Below are 15885 nucleotides of genomic sequence, written 5' to 3'. Positions count from 1 at the left end.
TGATAAAATGGCCTCCCTTGCCATTGAGAAGAAGATTCCTGAAGACTACCGAATGAACAATTCTGAGCTCTTCAAAAAGAAAAAAAAAAAAAAAAAAAAAAAAAGAGAAGAAGATTCCTGCTCACCACCTGAACTCACATGCCAGCTCACAACTGCCGCGCTCATTCCACAGCTTCTTTTTGCGTTGACCCGGAGATACACTCGGCGCGTCGCCCGGTTGGGACGCAATGAGCTGCCAGGGTGACACTTGACAGGCGGGGCTCTTATCTGTTGCGCTGTTGAACTGCTGTGGCGACTGACATCACACCTTCCTGATGAGCCATCGAAGGTTTGATAGGAGCCTGCTTGCTTGCGCACATACGGCGCATTGTAAACACACATGGCCGACTGGATTTTGTGGTGTGTTTCCTTTCAATTTGATCATCAACGAAATCACGACTATAACAACATATTCCTGATACAACAAGCTACCTCACAACCTAAAATGAAAGTTTACCCTCAGACCTGTATTGTATACTGTATTGGCCATTTACTCTTTTAATAACCCTTACTATGCTCCTATGTTGAACTACACGGACATGCCCAGAAATGTCAAGATCGTCCCATTCTCTTGTTTGACCCCGATGGTATGATTTAGATCAGGGGTGTCCAAACTATGGTCCGGGGGCCATTTGCGGCCCGCCGTCCATTTTTTAGTGGCCCGCGACAGATGCTAAAAATGGCACTGGACTCGGTTCAAATAAAATAAAAACAAAAAATGTTTGGAGATGGTCAAAGTAAGAAGGGAGAGTGTCGAAAAACACAGGTGCCATTAAAGGTTATTTTAGTTCACTAAAACTAACGAAAAAACTACAATTCAAAAAACAATTTCATTAACGAAATAAAATAAAAACGAAGATGCTTTTAAAAAAAAGAAAACTAACTGACACTACATTTGATGTTTACAAAACTAACTACAATAAAACTAACTATAATTGCAGCAAACGTCCTTCGTTTTAGTCTTTGGTAATTAATTTAATGCATGAGACTTTGGGGATGATTTTAAATGTGATTTTTAGTAGATTTATTTTGATATAAACCGGAATAATGACTTCGCGCCCATGGTGTTTTTTAAATATTGCGCACAATACTACACATTAAAAAAAACAAACACAAAAAACTAAAACTAATACTGAAACTAACTAAACTAAAACTAAGCCTTTATGAAAGAACTAAAACTAATAAAAAACTAACAGTCACCCTGAAAACTAATTAAAACTAACTTAAAAAAAAAAAAAAAAACTCAAAACAAAATAAAAACTAAAATGAAAAATTCCAAAACTATAATAACCCTACTGCCATATTACAAATAAATTGGTTTATATACTGTAGCATTTTTATAAATATGCAAAAGCACAAATAAATTATTATTATTATTATTTTATTATTATTATTATTTTTATTATTTTAAACACAATTTCTCTTCATAACATTATATGGCCCTTGCGTCCTTCTGATTGTCTGTATGTGGCCCTCAAATGAAAAAGTTTGGACACCCCTGATTTAGATCATAAATGTAACCACATTTGGAGTCAGACAATGTTTAAAAATATGCTTATACTGTAACCTGCACCATTGAATTATTGCTATTGCACAGTAATTTACACCAACAATGTGTTAGCTTGCCGGCTAGCATTGCTAGTTGAATTTGCCACCGTGAACTTTGGTCACTTTATCTTCTCAGGCCTTTATCTAATGTTTTGTCCCTGGCAGGATATTGCCTCACTGTTTTGCTTTTTCTTTGACAATCTTGGTCTTTTCACACTTGTCGAACCATTTGGTAACTGATATTTTTGTGATGGGCAGTCACTGGCAGTCAGAGGCTAAAATAACAGAATATACTGTCATATATATATATATATATATATATATATATATATATATATATATATATATATATATATATATATATATATATGTAGTTGACGTCATTTAACGTTTATGGCGGCATACATTGTGATTTTACAAATCGTCATTAAACGTTTTTGGCAGTCAAAAATTTAATTGACGCTAGCCCAAGCAAGCATTCGGCACCTACAACAATAATAATGCACATTTTGTCAAACTGTTCTCGAATACTGAAAAGCTTTTTTTGCCTGAGCCAATCAAAACAAAGAATAGTATTATTTCCTCACATCTTGGGCAGAGGCCTTTATTTACTCAACTGCAGAGTACAAACACAAAACATGCCTATTAACGTTCTATTATCTACTTTTTCCACAAATAAATATGATCTTTTATTATATTGTTGACTGGCCGGTGATCTTTTGCAGGCTTTCGAAAGCCTGTTGCCCGAAGGCAGTTGGGAAAGTCGCCAGCTCATCCGCAATGAGGACAAGTGGTACATAAAACGGATGGATTACTGTACATAATATGCATTATAATAACAAATGTGCAATAAGTAATATGTATATATATTACAGTACCGTATTCTATACTGTATTATAGGCTCTGTGGTTCACTAAAAAGTCGATCTTCCACTTCCTTTCTCATCATTTGAATGGAAACTATGTCATTGTGTTCCGGGACACACATCTCAAACGTCTGCTCTTTCTTACTTTGTTTACTTTTTTCTCTCTAATCTGTAATTATTCCTGCCTGAAATGTTGAGTAGCTTTTGCTCCACATTTTACCGCACACAGCAAAAAAGTCGCATGTGGTTTTCAAAATTTACAGATGCCATGTCGCTCTGTACAGCGAAACATGGCGCAATCAGTCATGGGAAATGATATTATTATGTTTGGGAAAGGTGAAATGAGGCCTATATTTGTGGTACTCATTTATCGAAGTAGATGATTAACTCATTCACTGGCAGCCATTTTCACAGAAGCAATCCCGTTCACTGTTTTACTGGATTTTGACTGATTTTGCAAGGCCCACAGAATATTGTGTCCTATTTCTATAAAAGCATGGAACCTATCAAAAGAAAGATTAAAGTCTCTTCTTTCATCAGGAAAAAAAAAGTATGTTTCTATCTGTTTCCGTTTTGTAGCAATTAGCATTAGAAGAGAGCTAAGTTTCATCAGTTTTTTACAAATCTATTCAAAATTGTAAGTAATTGAGCTTTTTTTCTAGATGGCCCTGGTTGATCTCCTTTGCTCTGCTGCCACCTGCTGGCCGTTTGTGTAATAACTACCATTTCTGCAACCGTTCTTTGCAGTTGAGAAGCTGCATCAAAGCCTTATGTATGCTCTAGCATAAAAAAAACGTATAAAAACGTCTTTGGGGCACTTAGAACATAAAAAAACGTATTTATACGTTATTGGGAACAAATGAACTAACTGGGGGAAGGAATTAAAGGAATGTAAGTTCTTAGCTAACATTTGGAAATATCAATCTACTTAACAGATTGCTCTCATAGGACTGGAGCCACCAAAAACGTCTCAACTGTGCACACAACAATTACACAACAAAGGCCACCAACTCTAAACAAAAAAACAAAAAAAAATGTCCCAACTGTTAAGTAGGAGTTTGCAGCTTTCCACCAAGGAACTGCTGAACCTCCTGCCGCAGCTCTTCATTTCGCGTCTGAGCTTCATCGCGGCTCCGCTCGGCATTTCGGAGGCAGATTTCCAAAGCTGCCACACGGCGGCGCTCCGCCTCCAGAGTAGACTGAAGCTCAACCACAGTGGCCCTCAGTTCCTTCATCTCCTGCTGCATACTGCAAGAGACAACGCATAACAGTGGCATGCAAATAACCTTTTGGAGGGCAGCTAATAAATAAAAAAAATAAATAAAAAAAGAAAAAAAAAGAGAAACTAATCATCCATCCATCCATCTGCTATAAACGTAACAGGCAATTTTTGATTTATCAGCGTATGTCCAACTGTTAAAGTAGCACTAAGGAACTTTTCAATCTTAATAAAATATTTTCACAACTCTTATGAAACATCGACGTAAAAGTAGTTGAATGGTACTTTTTACCATGGCCCGAGGGGATCTATCGTTTTTACTGGCACTAAACAACTTTGCTGTCAAGACGCTAGCGTTGATCCTGCACGATCGGTGACGCACATGCGCTAGCTAATACTAATACTTTACCTCGGAGTAGGGGTGTGAATTGCCTAGTACCTGACGATTCGATTCGTATCACGATTCACAGGTCACGATTCGATTCGATACCGATTAATCCCGATACGAATTTATAAGTCGATTGTTGCGATTTTTTTTCATTCAAATTTAGAAAATACTCATCAGTAAGCTTGTAGAGTGTAAGATTTATATGAAAATGTATTATTTATTTATCTGAAATTTCAGTCTTATAGAGGTTGTAATCTGTTTCATGTTTGAACAGCATTAAAATAAAATATTAAGGCTTAATGTTCCGTTCATATAACATTCTTCCATGCTCAAGGTGTGAATCCTAACCCGAAGTCAGACGTTTTGTTGAATATTTTTCCATTAAAAATGGAAGTTTAAAAATCGATTCACACACACACAAAAAAAAAAGAAAAAAAAAAAGGCAATGATGATAAGACGTTGAATCGGTAAGACTACCGAATGAACAATTCTGAGCTCTTAAAAAAAAAAAAAAAAAAAAAAAAAAAAAAAAAAAAATCGATTTTTTTTAATTGAATCGATTCGAGAATCGCGCGATGTAGTATCGCGATATATCGCCGAATCGATTTTTTTTTAACACCCCTACCTCGGAGAAAATAATAAAACAGCTGATTATTCATTTTGGGAGTGAATGGAGTTGTCAGAAAGCTGCTTTGTAATCTATTAATAAAGTTTGACTGACCTATCTGACTGTTTTGTTGACATTCCCTTTAGCGCAGCACCATCTAATGGATGCATAACGTAACCCCAGCCTCTACTGTAGCGCCTTATATATGGAAAAAGTTTGAAAATATGTCATTCATTGAAGGTGCGCCTTATAGTCGTGAAAATACGGTAAATGCAATGTTAATCCTCACCTGTCAAAAGACTGCCGGTTGTCTCTATTCTGTTGAGTCCTGTTGTTGACCTCCTGACTTAAAGCACTTCCTGTCAAGGGCTCAACAATCTTCTGGGCACAAGCAGGCCGGGAGTCACTCTCAGTTTTTTGGGAGCTCGAAGTAACGGACGCCTTCTTACTGGTTCCATCTTGCTCTGCGAACTTCACGTCTCCCTCCTTGATGCTTGTGGCGGAGCCTTTAAAAAAAGATCCCGAACTGCGGAGGTCCAGGATCTTGAAGATGTCCTCCGACAACGTCCCGCTCTTCTCTTCCACTAGATCCTGGATGCGACCCCAGCGGCTGATGGCGCCGGCTTTTGCCGCCATCCCCGTGAGGGGGCAGCTGAAGGTGGGCAGCGTTTGGGTACGTTTGCGGGGGCTCCCGGGCCAGTTGTGGGAAGTTGGCGTCGAATCTTGCAGCACATCTGGAGCGCCGCGGTTTCCTCGCAGGTCATTTTTCTCCACATCTGTAGACTCGGAGAAAGAAGTATCACCCATCTGCAACACAAATATGAATTATGTGATGTAATGTTTTAAAGTGAACAATCCTAAAGCCATTTTCTCTGCATTGTGAGTGGGAACTTATCCAACTAAATTCACCTCTTAAAACCACCACTATAACATCAAAATTATTAAATAAATATGATACAAAAACGCAGTGTCATCGCATAAATATTTATCCAAAATATAACATATAACAGATGCTAAATGTATTAACTCTTTGACTGCCACACGTTATCAAAAAAAAAAACTTTAATATGACAAAGGCTTTGATCATTTACATCATCCTTAAACATTCAATTTCATCAGCTTTCATCATGTTTCATTGTAATTTCATACGCAATGAGCCCATTTAAGAGAGATACGATGCTACCATCTGCTGACCAGAGATAGCGGGTGTTTTTGATTCCACAACTCACTGACCAGGCAGCACGTGCTGCACTTAGGCAGTGAACTGGCTATTGATAAAAAACAAAACAAAACAAAAACGAAAACAACATACTTGACATCATTTAACGTTTATGGTGGCATACATTGTGATTTTACTAACGCAACTTGCAGACGGTAGAAAAAAAAAAAGGCAATGATGATAAGACGTTGAATCGGTAAGACTACCGAATGAACAATTCTGAGCTCTTAAAAAAAAAAAAAAAAAAAAAAAAACAACGATTTTTTTAATCGATTCGAGAATCGCGCGATGTAGTATCGCGATATATCGCCGAATCGATTTTTTTTAACACCCCTAGTTTTAAGTGTCCCAAAGACGTATTTATACGTTGCTTTTTTTGTTTTGTTTTTTTATGGTAGAGCAAACATAAGGCTTTGATGCAGCCTCTCAACTGCAAAGAACGGTTGCAGAAATGGGGGTTATTACACAAACGGCCAGCAGGTGGCAGCAGCGTAAAGGAGATCAACCAGGGCCATCTAGAAAAAAAGTGGCTGATACCGTTCTTGTCTTTCTGTAAAGCGCTTTGTGACAGTTCAGGCTGTTTGAAAGCGCTTTATAAATAAACTTGAGTTGAGTTGAGTTAATGCAAAAATATTCATTAACTCTTTGACCGCCAAAAACGTTTAATAACGTTTAATAAAATCACGATGTATGCCGCCATAAACGTTCAGTGACGTCAACTACTTTTTTTTTTTTTTTTTAAATATATCAGTGGTCAGTGCAACATCCAAGTGAAGCGCAGCCGGGTCAATGAGTTGTAAAATCAAAAACACCCACTAACTATGGCCAGCAGATGGCAGCGGTAGCTGCTCGGGCCCTAACTAGAGCTGCGAATTGCGATGAAACGACGCAATCTGATGAAATAGAACGTTTTCAAGGCTGACGTGAATGATCAAAGCCTTTTTTACGTTAAACCTAATTTGACGGAGTGTCACTTAAACAAATAATATTAGTATCAAAGTCACTGTTGTGGAGGAAATGTATCTTTTCTTTTCAATTTTGGCTCAATGTCACTCAAATGACCTATTTTCAAATGGTGATTACTAAAAAAAACGGAATAAGGTAGAAACATCCTTTTTTTTTCTAATGAAAGAATGGAATGCGATCGTTCTTGTGGTACCCATGTTGTATATGTAGCAAAAAGAACACAATATTCTGTTTGCTTCGAAAAATGAGTTAAAATGCTCGAAATCCGCTGACATTGGGGGTTGTTTTTTTTTTAATAACGTATGGCAGTAAAAGCGTTTTAAAAGTACTATAAAATCATAATCGCTCAACATCAATTGACAATTTTTTCAGGCAAGAGTTGAAATGAACCATTTCACAAAATAGCTGGTTAGTTTTTCATAAGCCGCCTGTTCCTTTACCAATATTATGTATGCATGGTAGTGGTGTAAAATATGTTGCATTTCTGGAAATTGTGACTCCATCGTAATTTGTCAAGTGTTAGGTTTACTTTGAGTACCAGAGCATGCATTGAAAATAAAAACGTCCGCCCGGGTATTACTGTACCTCAGTCGAGCCCCAGCCCACAAGGTTGCGAGGCGAGTTCTTATTGTTGTCGGCCTTGTTGGAGGGAGGAGACGGAGGCACGTCGTTGCAGAGAGGGAACAAAGTCTCGTGTTGTCGGATCATCACCGTCATCAACTTCTGGATGTGAGGAGTTGCTGAGAAGGAAACAAACACAGACCAATTAAGGTCCCATTCTGATGAGATAAAATCATCATTACTGTATGTGTAGTCATACTGCTTAATTCATATTAAATGTTGTCATTACTGTATTTGTATGGCCACCTGTGTATAGAAAACAATGGGAATCGAACAGATTAAAAGTTCGGAGTTGTCTAAATATTAGGGATGTAACAATATCCAAACATCACGATACGATATTATTACGATATGAAGGTCACGATACGATAATTGTCACGATATTGTGGGGGCGTTGGCGATATTTAAAAAAGATCACAATAATGTAAAAAAAAAAAAAGAGCTCATACTAAAAAAAAAAACAATATTGTGCTTTTGTACATAACAGCAATGCATATAAACCACCTCCAATCTCTAATAACAATATTGAGGCACTTACTTGGTAATGCAAGCACACATTGATCGCTTGACAACCAAATTCGGTTCCACTTCAACTGACAATTAGCATCGATTTTAAACATAGAAGGCCAAAACATCCCTCATGAAAATTAAATTGCACTAATAAACTAGCCACTAGAGGGTGCTAGATCTGCACAAATGGAAATCAAACTGACTTTTTTAACAGATGTGTTCCTTTTAAATATTGTGAGCATGACGACGACGACATTAATATCGCGATATCACGATATTGCCCTTATCGTGACATCCCTACTAAATATACAATAGTTAAGAAATGAAAACAAGCTTGCCATGTCACATTGCTGTCGCACATTAACTAGCATAATTGAGATTGGACAAGAGTTGGGTTTGCACTTACTGATTTAAACTTGAGAATTTTTTTTATTTTATTTTTCCCCCCAACAAAACAGTGGAAAATTACAGAATAGTGGAACAATGATATCAAAATATCAAAATCAAATCAAATCAAATCAAAATATGCATCATAATTCTGCCTTTAAATAAACAAGAGTGTTTGATTGACACGGTCATGTTCATTTACAAGTAGGCCACATTAGTACATTTTGTCTGAAGTGGTGTAGAACTGCACCGAGCATATTTTGCAGCCAGTCAAAATGGCAGAAACAGCCAATTTTCATAAAGTTTGTGTATTGAATACACTGATTACAGTTTTCTATCTTTGGTTTTCAAAATTGGAAGAAAATGCTTGACATGCCTTATAAATTATCACATGCTCGGATGGCACTTTTCAAATCACAGTCTGACGTCCTGGGTTTAAATTGCTTACACAGCTATTTTTTGACTTCTTTTTTTGAAGTTTTTTTGGGGGGGGAGGGGCCAGGCTTTTTTTTTTGCCTTTAATTTCTGTATGGAGTTTCCATGTTCTCATATGAGTGCTCTGCTCTCTCTTTCCTCACACATTATAAAACATGTACAGTAAAGTTCATTGAGGACTCCAAATTGCCCGCGGGCGGTTGTAAAAAGGATGGTTTGAAATGTTGGTACCCTTCATGACTGAGATGGGGTCTTCTAACTGTGGTTTGAGCAGGTTGATCCCCATCACTGTGGCCAGGTTCTCCACGTTCATCTTGTTCACTTTGGAGTTGAGCTGAACCTCAAATAAGAACCTGCGGAACAATCAAGTACACGATGGCACTTCTTGCTCTTGTGACTGATTTTTTTTTTTTTTGGTCATATCCCACAATGCTTCAGCTCACCTGCAGATATAACTTAACAGATTGTAGTTGATTCTAGGGAGGAGGGCGATCTGTTTCTCTAACTTTTCTTGACTCTGAAAGGACATTATTTGGTCACAAAAGGACAAACGTGCTGGGAATTTCATACGCGTAACATGATGAGACATATGACATGACATATCCTAAAACATACTAAGTCATTGCCATGGTCCAGTAGGTTGGTGCAGTCCAAAAAGTCTTGGTACTGAGTCCAGGGCACCACCGGCTCGGGCAGCTCCCGCAAGTACAGCTTGAGCAGTGACGCCACCGTGTGGACGTCTGTGTCACTGTTGGGGAAAAACCCCACACCAAACAACTTCTTAATACACTCTTCATTTACTGACACGTCTCCAAAAATATGCACACTAATGGAATTAAAACTCCAAAGAGCTGTAGCAAATATATTAATAATGCTTTGCTTGGTTTATGCTGCTAATTAGATATTCATTTAATAATGTTTATGCAGTTACGGATGGATGGATTTTGGTTACAATTCTTGTTTGCTTGTTTTTGTTTTTATGGAGACATATTATGGAAAACGTACTTTATAGGGTCACCAACTCCCGTGATTCAGGCCCGTTGCTTGTCACTTTCTGCTTTTACTATTTTTTATTTTATTTTTTTTAAATAGCTCCTCCCGCTAGCCGCTCTTGTTAGCTGCTCCGGCTAATTCCGGCTCGCTCGGTCTTCCGTCATTTGCTCGCCGGGCTTCACTACGGCTGCCAAGTCGCCGTCGTTCGCCGAAATGCTCGTTGTACGTGACGCAAAGTAAAAATTGGTGGTAGGCTTGCGAAATGTGGTCTCTCTGCGCCACCGTAGAGCGCATGCTTCTAATGCTAGTCTTGGACCACTAGATGGTGCTAGCGATCACTGTATGTCCCTCTAAAACGCCACGGAAGCGTTTTAACGTGGTGAGTAAAATACATGTCAGTAATCTGTCTCATTTAAAGAGGAAAGTCAACCCCTCCAAAAATTATTGTAGGCTAAATATGTTCTATGTAACCCCACTAGTCTAAATCTGCTATTCTGGTTAATATTGCGTTATTGGATGGATGGATGGATGGATGGATGGATGGATGGATGGATGGATGGATGGATGGATGGATGGATGGATGGATGGAATATGAGTTAAGCAGCAAAATCCAGCCGTTTTTTTTTTTTTCAATATCAGAAGGCAGCCATTTTGCCACTTGCTGTTGAGCGAAAATGACATCACAGCTGCTCGGGGTTCAGGTAACAACCAATCACAACTCAGCTTCAGAAAAAAAGGTGAGATGTGATTGGTCATTGCCTGCTGCCCTGAGCAACATTGACGTCAACTTCAGTCGACAGCGAGTGGCAAAATGGCCGCCCCCTGAAATGGATAAAAACTAGGGGTGTCAGGCGAAAATTTTTAATCGTAATTAATTGCATGACTTCCATAGTTAACTCGTGATTAATCACAAATTTTATACCTGTTTTAAATGTACAATAAAATATTTTTTTCCCAAGTTTTCATACTCTTGTTAACATAAAAGTGGGGGCAAAAATGTTGAACTAATAGAAATATGGCTGCATATTTTAGTCGTTAATACAGTCATTTCATAATAATTCATCAAATTGAGTTAAAATTAAAAAGATGTCCTGTAAAAAAAAAGACGAGTGAGCTATCGAATCTTTAAAATTTGTCAAATTCTGCACATTTTTTTAAATTGTAAAATATAACTTGAACCCAGTCTCCACAAATACATGCATATTATTTAAAAAAAATAAAAAAAAAATCTAGATTTTGACATGGACCTGTCTGCTATGTTGCATTTGGAATTCCCCCAGTACAGGCTTTTCAAATAAGTAAGTTAAAATTAATCATGCGTTAAAAAAAAATAAAATAAATAGTGGTGTTAAAAGAACTTTAAATTAACTCAAAATTAACGCAGTAATTTCGACACAAATAAAAACAGCTGGATTTACTGCACAACTCATATTCCACAAATGTAACATTCATCAGAATGTCATGTTTAGGCTAATGAGGTCACATATAAGATATTATGGTCAAGAAATGTTTAAAGTTGACTTCCCCTCTTTTAAGTTTTAGCCACAAATTTGTCCATTTACCATCCGCTGTGTTACACATAACCACACACAGGCTAGACTAAATGTTTGCCTGATGTCAGCCGTGTGGAAAAACAAAGCTTATCATATTGTGTAACACGTGCGCGCATCCTCTTGCATACTCAGCCAGAACAGGATGTGGTGTCATCTGCCCCCCCCCCCTCCAGTTTCTCTGCAGGTCTCTCAAATTTCCCTGCTTTCTTATACAAGAAATGATGGTTTGATTTTTTTTTTTTTCTTTTTTCTTTTTAAGCAGCTTGGATGCAAAGTTATCGGGGAAGTGAGATATTCTTTGGTGAGGAAATGATCGTTTTCACTTTGTCTCAGCAGTCTTCTGGCTCTGTTTGTGATTAGCAAACAGGCCTCGTGATCAAAGCTTCATAAAGAGCCGAGATGTTTACGATACACAACTCAACAAAAATCGATACATGGTTTTATGTATCGATATTGGGATATAAAAAGGCGCGTCGATACGATATCGATATATCGATTATTTTGAACCCAGCACTAGCGATAGTGGAGCGTGACAGTGGAAGTGTGTGACCTGGGGAAGGACGGCCTCTCTCCCGCATCGAAGGCGTCCCTGAATTGCTTGACAGCGTTGTCTTGACCAGGGAGGCGGAAGATGCCTTCCTCACTTAGACCATGTTCTTGGATATACTCCACACACTTCTGGACCAGGATGGGCACCACGTGGGGCCCGAAACGTTGCTCATACATGACCGTGTCCCTCAGACTTTTTCCAAACACTGGAAGGACACGCAAGACATTCGGCATGTTGGACTGGTGATATTTAGCATATCGCTAATTTACATGAAAAAAAAAAAAAAAAAAAAAAAGTACAACTGTAATTTTTTTTTTTTTATTTTTTAACTCATTCACTCGCCGCCATTTTCACATTTCGCAATCCCGTTCGCTCCCGGCCGTTTTACTGGATTTTGATTGATTTTGCAAGGCCCACAGAATATTGTGTTCTATTGCTATAAAAACATGGAACATATCAAAAGAAAGATTAAAGTCTCTTCTTTTATCAGGAAAAAAATATATATTTCTATCTGTTTCCGTTTTGCAGCAATTAGCATTAGAAGAGAGCTAAGTTTCATCAGTTTTCACAAATTTATTTAAAATTATAAGTTAGCTTTTTTTCTAGATGGCCCTGGTTTATCTTCTTTGCTCTGCTGCCACCTGCTGGCCGTTTGTGTAATAACTACCATTTCTGCAACCGTTCTTTGCAGTTGAGAGGCTGCATCAAAGCCTTCTGTATGTTCTAGCATAAAAAAAACAAACAAACGTACAAATACGTCTTTGGGACACTTAAAACATAAAAAAAAAAAACGTATTTACACGTTATCGGGAGCAAATGAGTTAATAATGACTGTGACTAACCTCCACTGGGAGCACCGATGGCCCTGCGCAGAGTTCGGACCCACTCATCCAGGTCAGTCTGCGAGTTGGCCATGAACACGTGAGGACATCGTTCTTTATCCGCATTTGTACCTACCGTAAATAAAGATTGACTGAATGTTAGGTACAAGAACGAGGTCAAATAATGAATCCATCTGCCCACATGTCTGTCTGAAGTTAGTTTCTCATCCTTTTATTTGCTTCACAAAACAGGAAGTTGAAGGTCAACTATTGGAAATGTGTTGCATATGCACATGAAGTGTAATTAGTAACTAGTAACTACCTAGTATTTCTCGAGTACAAATCTTACCTGGTATGATTTCGAAGATGTACTTCCCCGGCTCATCTGCGTTTGAGGGCAGTTCATTGACCTTGCTGAATTGAAGCTGGATAAAGCCCTAGAAAACAAAAATACTGTCAAGCAATGGACGTTGACAAACTCGACACAAACTACAGGAGAATCTCAAAGGGGACGTAAAGTCAGAAATTGTATTTGTATTTGTATTGTAACCCCACCCCAGCCTGTATTTAGCCATTTTTTGGTTGTGTGTTTTCTAAACTGCCTTTGTCTAAAATTTCTGACATTTTTGGGAATTTTACAGACATATGGTCATTTTCTCTCTCTACTTTCTTTTTTTTTTTTTTTTGACATTTTAGGTCTTTATTTATTCATTTATTTTTTTTACTTATCTTCTGCCATTTTGCCAGCAAATTGCTAAGATTTTTGGCACTTTTGTGGGCATTCTACTGTAATTTTAGTGATTTATTTTGTTTTTGAATCTTTTCCTTTGGACATCTCAGTTTACTTTTTGAACATTTTCTTTCCTGCCTTTTTTATTCAATTCTCTCACATTTTTGGCAATTCCATTGACATTTTATTTGTAAATTTCTGCTGTTCCTCTTCCTGTGTGGAACTTTTATGATAATTTTTTTTTGAATATTTTTAGCTAATTAAAAAAAAAAAAAAATCATCTTTTTTTAACAACTTAAAAATTTGGATTCTTGACATTTTTTTAAAAATATTTATTTTCACTTTTTTTTAATCACTTTTTATTCACTTTTAAAACCTTAATTCATTTGAAGAATATTTTATATAAAAATAGAAAAGAAATACTATAAAAGAAATGCTAATTTCTACTATTTTATTATTTATTTATTTTTTTGAGATCAACAGGGAGCCACATAAGAGGGACAAAAGAGCCACATGTGGCTCCAGAGCCGCAGGTTGCAGACCCCTGATCTAGAGCCCGATAGAGATGGGCGGATTCAAGCGTGTGTGAAATATGTTGAGGTGTGTGAAAGTTCTTCCACAGCTGTCAAAAATAATTGATTTATGGACTGACTGAGATGTTACCTACGACTCTTAGTCGTTTATTCTTTCAGATGACTTCAAGACGTTGGGTGTGTCCAAATGCCGGCTTGAAATGGAGTCCCAAATAAAGCATCCTTTCTTACCAGGATGGTGGTTTCGCGGTCATCTTTGTGGTAGGTGAGCGTGTTCCCCCTCAGCACAAAGTATCGCTGGTGCCAGTTCTTGACGAGAGACCTTTGCTGTTTCTTCAGCCAGCCAGCCTTCAAAGGCCTCTCCATGGACTTGGAGGCGCGTGGGGAGGCCGCAGTCGGACCCGAGCTTCCCTCGCCGGACAATATGCTCTTAGAGCGCGCTGAAACACAGGAAACAGACGACGAATGGCAAGACGAGCAGTTCTTACATTACAGAAAAGTAAGAGAAACTTCTGCACCACTCGACTGCTGCAGTGTTCTTCCTCTTTTTTTTTTTGCGGTGAATGTGCACCAGCCTCAAAGGGCGAAGAGGCCTATTTTTGTTCTGTGCCGATACTTTCAGGGTGAATAGAAACCGCTTCTTTGTGCCGACCAAGTTCCTGTTCGGCTGCCCGCACAGGAGAGCTTAGAAGGTTGTGCAAGTAATCAAAATTCAATTACAATTTCAATTATGACACTCCACAATTACAAAATCACCTGCGTGATATATAAAATATACAGCAAAATATACAGCAAAGGGGAGGTTGAAATTTCCTCTTGAGATTATAAAGTGCAAAAAAAAAAAAAAAGTAGTGTAGTGGTCCACATAGATGACTTACATGTCATAGGATGAATTGCCTCTCAATGCACTGTAATGACTTTAGCTCACTCAAATGTTCATCTAGATATTGATTAAAAAACTGTGACACACATTTTAAATCTCAATTGAATTCAAAACGAAGCATTAAGTTTGCAAAAGGCACAACAAATAGTTCAACAGGATATGACTTCCTGTGATTGTGGTAAATTCCCAATGCCATTCAGTCCAAGTCAGCATTAAGCTCACAGCACGTGTGCAAATCTCCTTTATCACAATGTTGCAATTTAAAAAAAAAAATAAAAAAAAATAATAAAAAAAATTAAAATAAAAAAACGCCTCGGGGTACAAGGTGTGTTATGGCAAGTGATGCCAATAACACAAGACACAAGTAAGCCTGGCTTTAGTAGGTCAAATTCTATACACAGTTGAGGATTATCATCAAAATACAAAATATTATATTTACACATGTGGAAAATGAATAATAATACAGTAAAGGTTATTACCATGATCCATCACAGTTAAACAAACTGAAGTCCATTATCTCGAATCCAATTAATTGACCAACATCCAAAACAACTATAGCTACGTTTTACTTGTTAGTTTTGGCATGGCCAACGTTTGAAACGCTAACGAAGAGTGCTGATCTGTCCTGCAGTCGATGAAGGCAGCACGGCCGCCCGCTTACCAATGCGAGCTGTCTCAACTTTGAAGGTGCTGAAATCCCAGTTGCGAGGTAGTTTCAAAGACATACTGTAGTCCTCAATTTGTAGCACAGGTCAGTGTTTAATTTTACACACACACATACTCACGCACGCACACAACAACACGCATGCACACATACAAACACAAAAGCAGATATCGCAAATCAGACTTCCTGCTTCCTGTGTGTCATCTTTTTTTCTTTTTTTTTCTCACCATTTCGAACGCTCATGTTTCCTCAGGCTTGGTTTTCACGTTCACACTTTTTTTTGTATACATTTCTTTCGAGGTGATTCGTGAAAATGCTCCGGCGTTTTTAAATGACAAAAAAAAAAAAAAGTTC

At 37.8% G+C, this 15885-nt stretch overlaps 1 protein-coding gene across 1 annotated transcript; it reads right to left on the bottom strand.

The window, feature by feature from the left end:
• Window positions 1-2160: 2160 nt before the first annotated feature.
• On the bottom strand, window positions 2161-15745 carry arhgap25 (Rho GTPase activating protein 25). Its single transcript, XM_077521168.1, has 11 exons — window positions 15529-15745; window positions 14216-14424; window positions 13071-13158; window positions 12743-12853; window positions 11901-12105; window positions 9420-9552; window positions 9248-9321; window positions 9036-9157; window positions 7437-7591; window positions 4956-5473; window positions 2161-3700 (listed from the first exon to the last, which is right to left on the bottom strand). Exons 1-11 carry the CDS (start codon window positions 15590-15592, stop codon window positions 3499-3501), a joined length of 1881 nt encoding a protein of 626 aa, XP_077377294.1. The 5' UTR covers window positions 15593-15745; the 3' UTR covers window positions 2161-3498.
• Between the last annotated feature and the right edge of the window lie 140 nt (window positions 15746-15885).

Source organism: Festucalex cinctus, chromosome 5 (genome assembly GCF_051991245.1).
Source record: "Festucalex cinctus isolate MCC-2025b chromosome 5, RoL_Fcin_1.0, whole genome shotgun sequence".
In the NCBI taxonomy this organism is placed as follows: Eukaryota; Metazoa; Chordata; class Actinopteri; order Syngnathiformes; family Syngnathidae; genus Festucalex; species Festucalex cinctus.
Note: the sequence above shows the minus strand (reverse complement) of the source record. Positions and strands in the feature narration are given on the sequence as shown.

What these genes read in the sequence shown, in the direction of transcription:
- arhgap25 (XM_077521168.1), bottom strand. Translation starts at nt 15,592, where the DNA reads ATGTCTTTGAAACTACCTCGCAACTGGGATTTCAGCACCTTCAAAGTT. An exon ending in CATCTTCGAAATCATACCAG is followed by an intron (nt 12,854 to 13,070) that starts GTAAGATTTGTA and finishes TATTTACGGTAG; the next exon opens with GTACAAATGCGGATAAAGAA. An exon ending in AACCGGCAGTCTTTTGACAG is followed by an intron (nt 3,701 to 4,955) that starts GTGAGGATTAAC and finishes TGTCTCTTGCAG; the next exon opens with TATGCAGCAGGAGATGAAGG.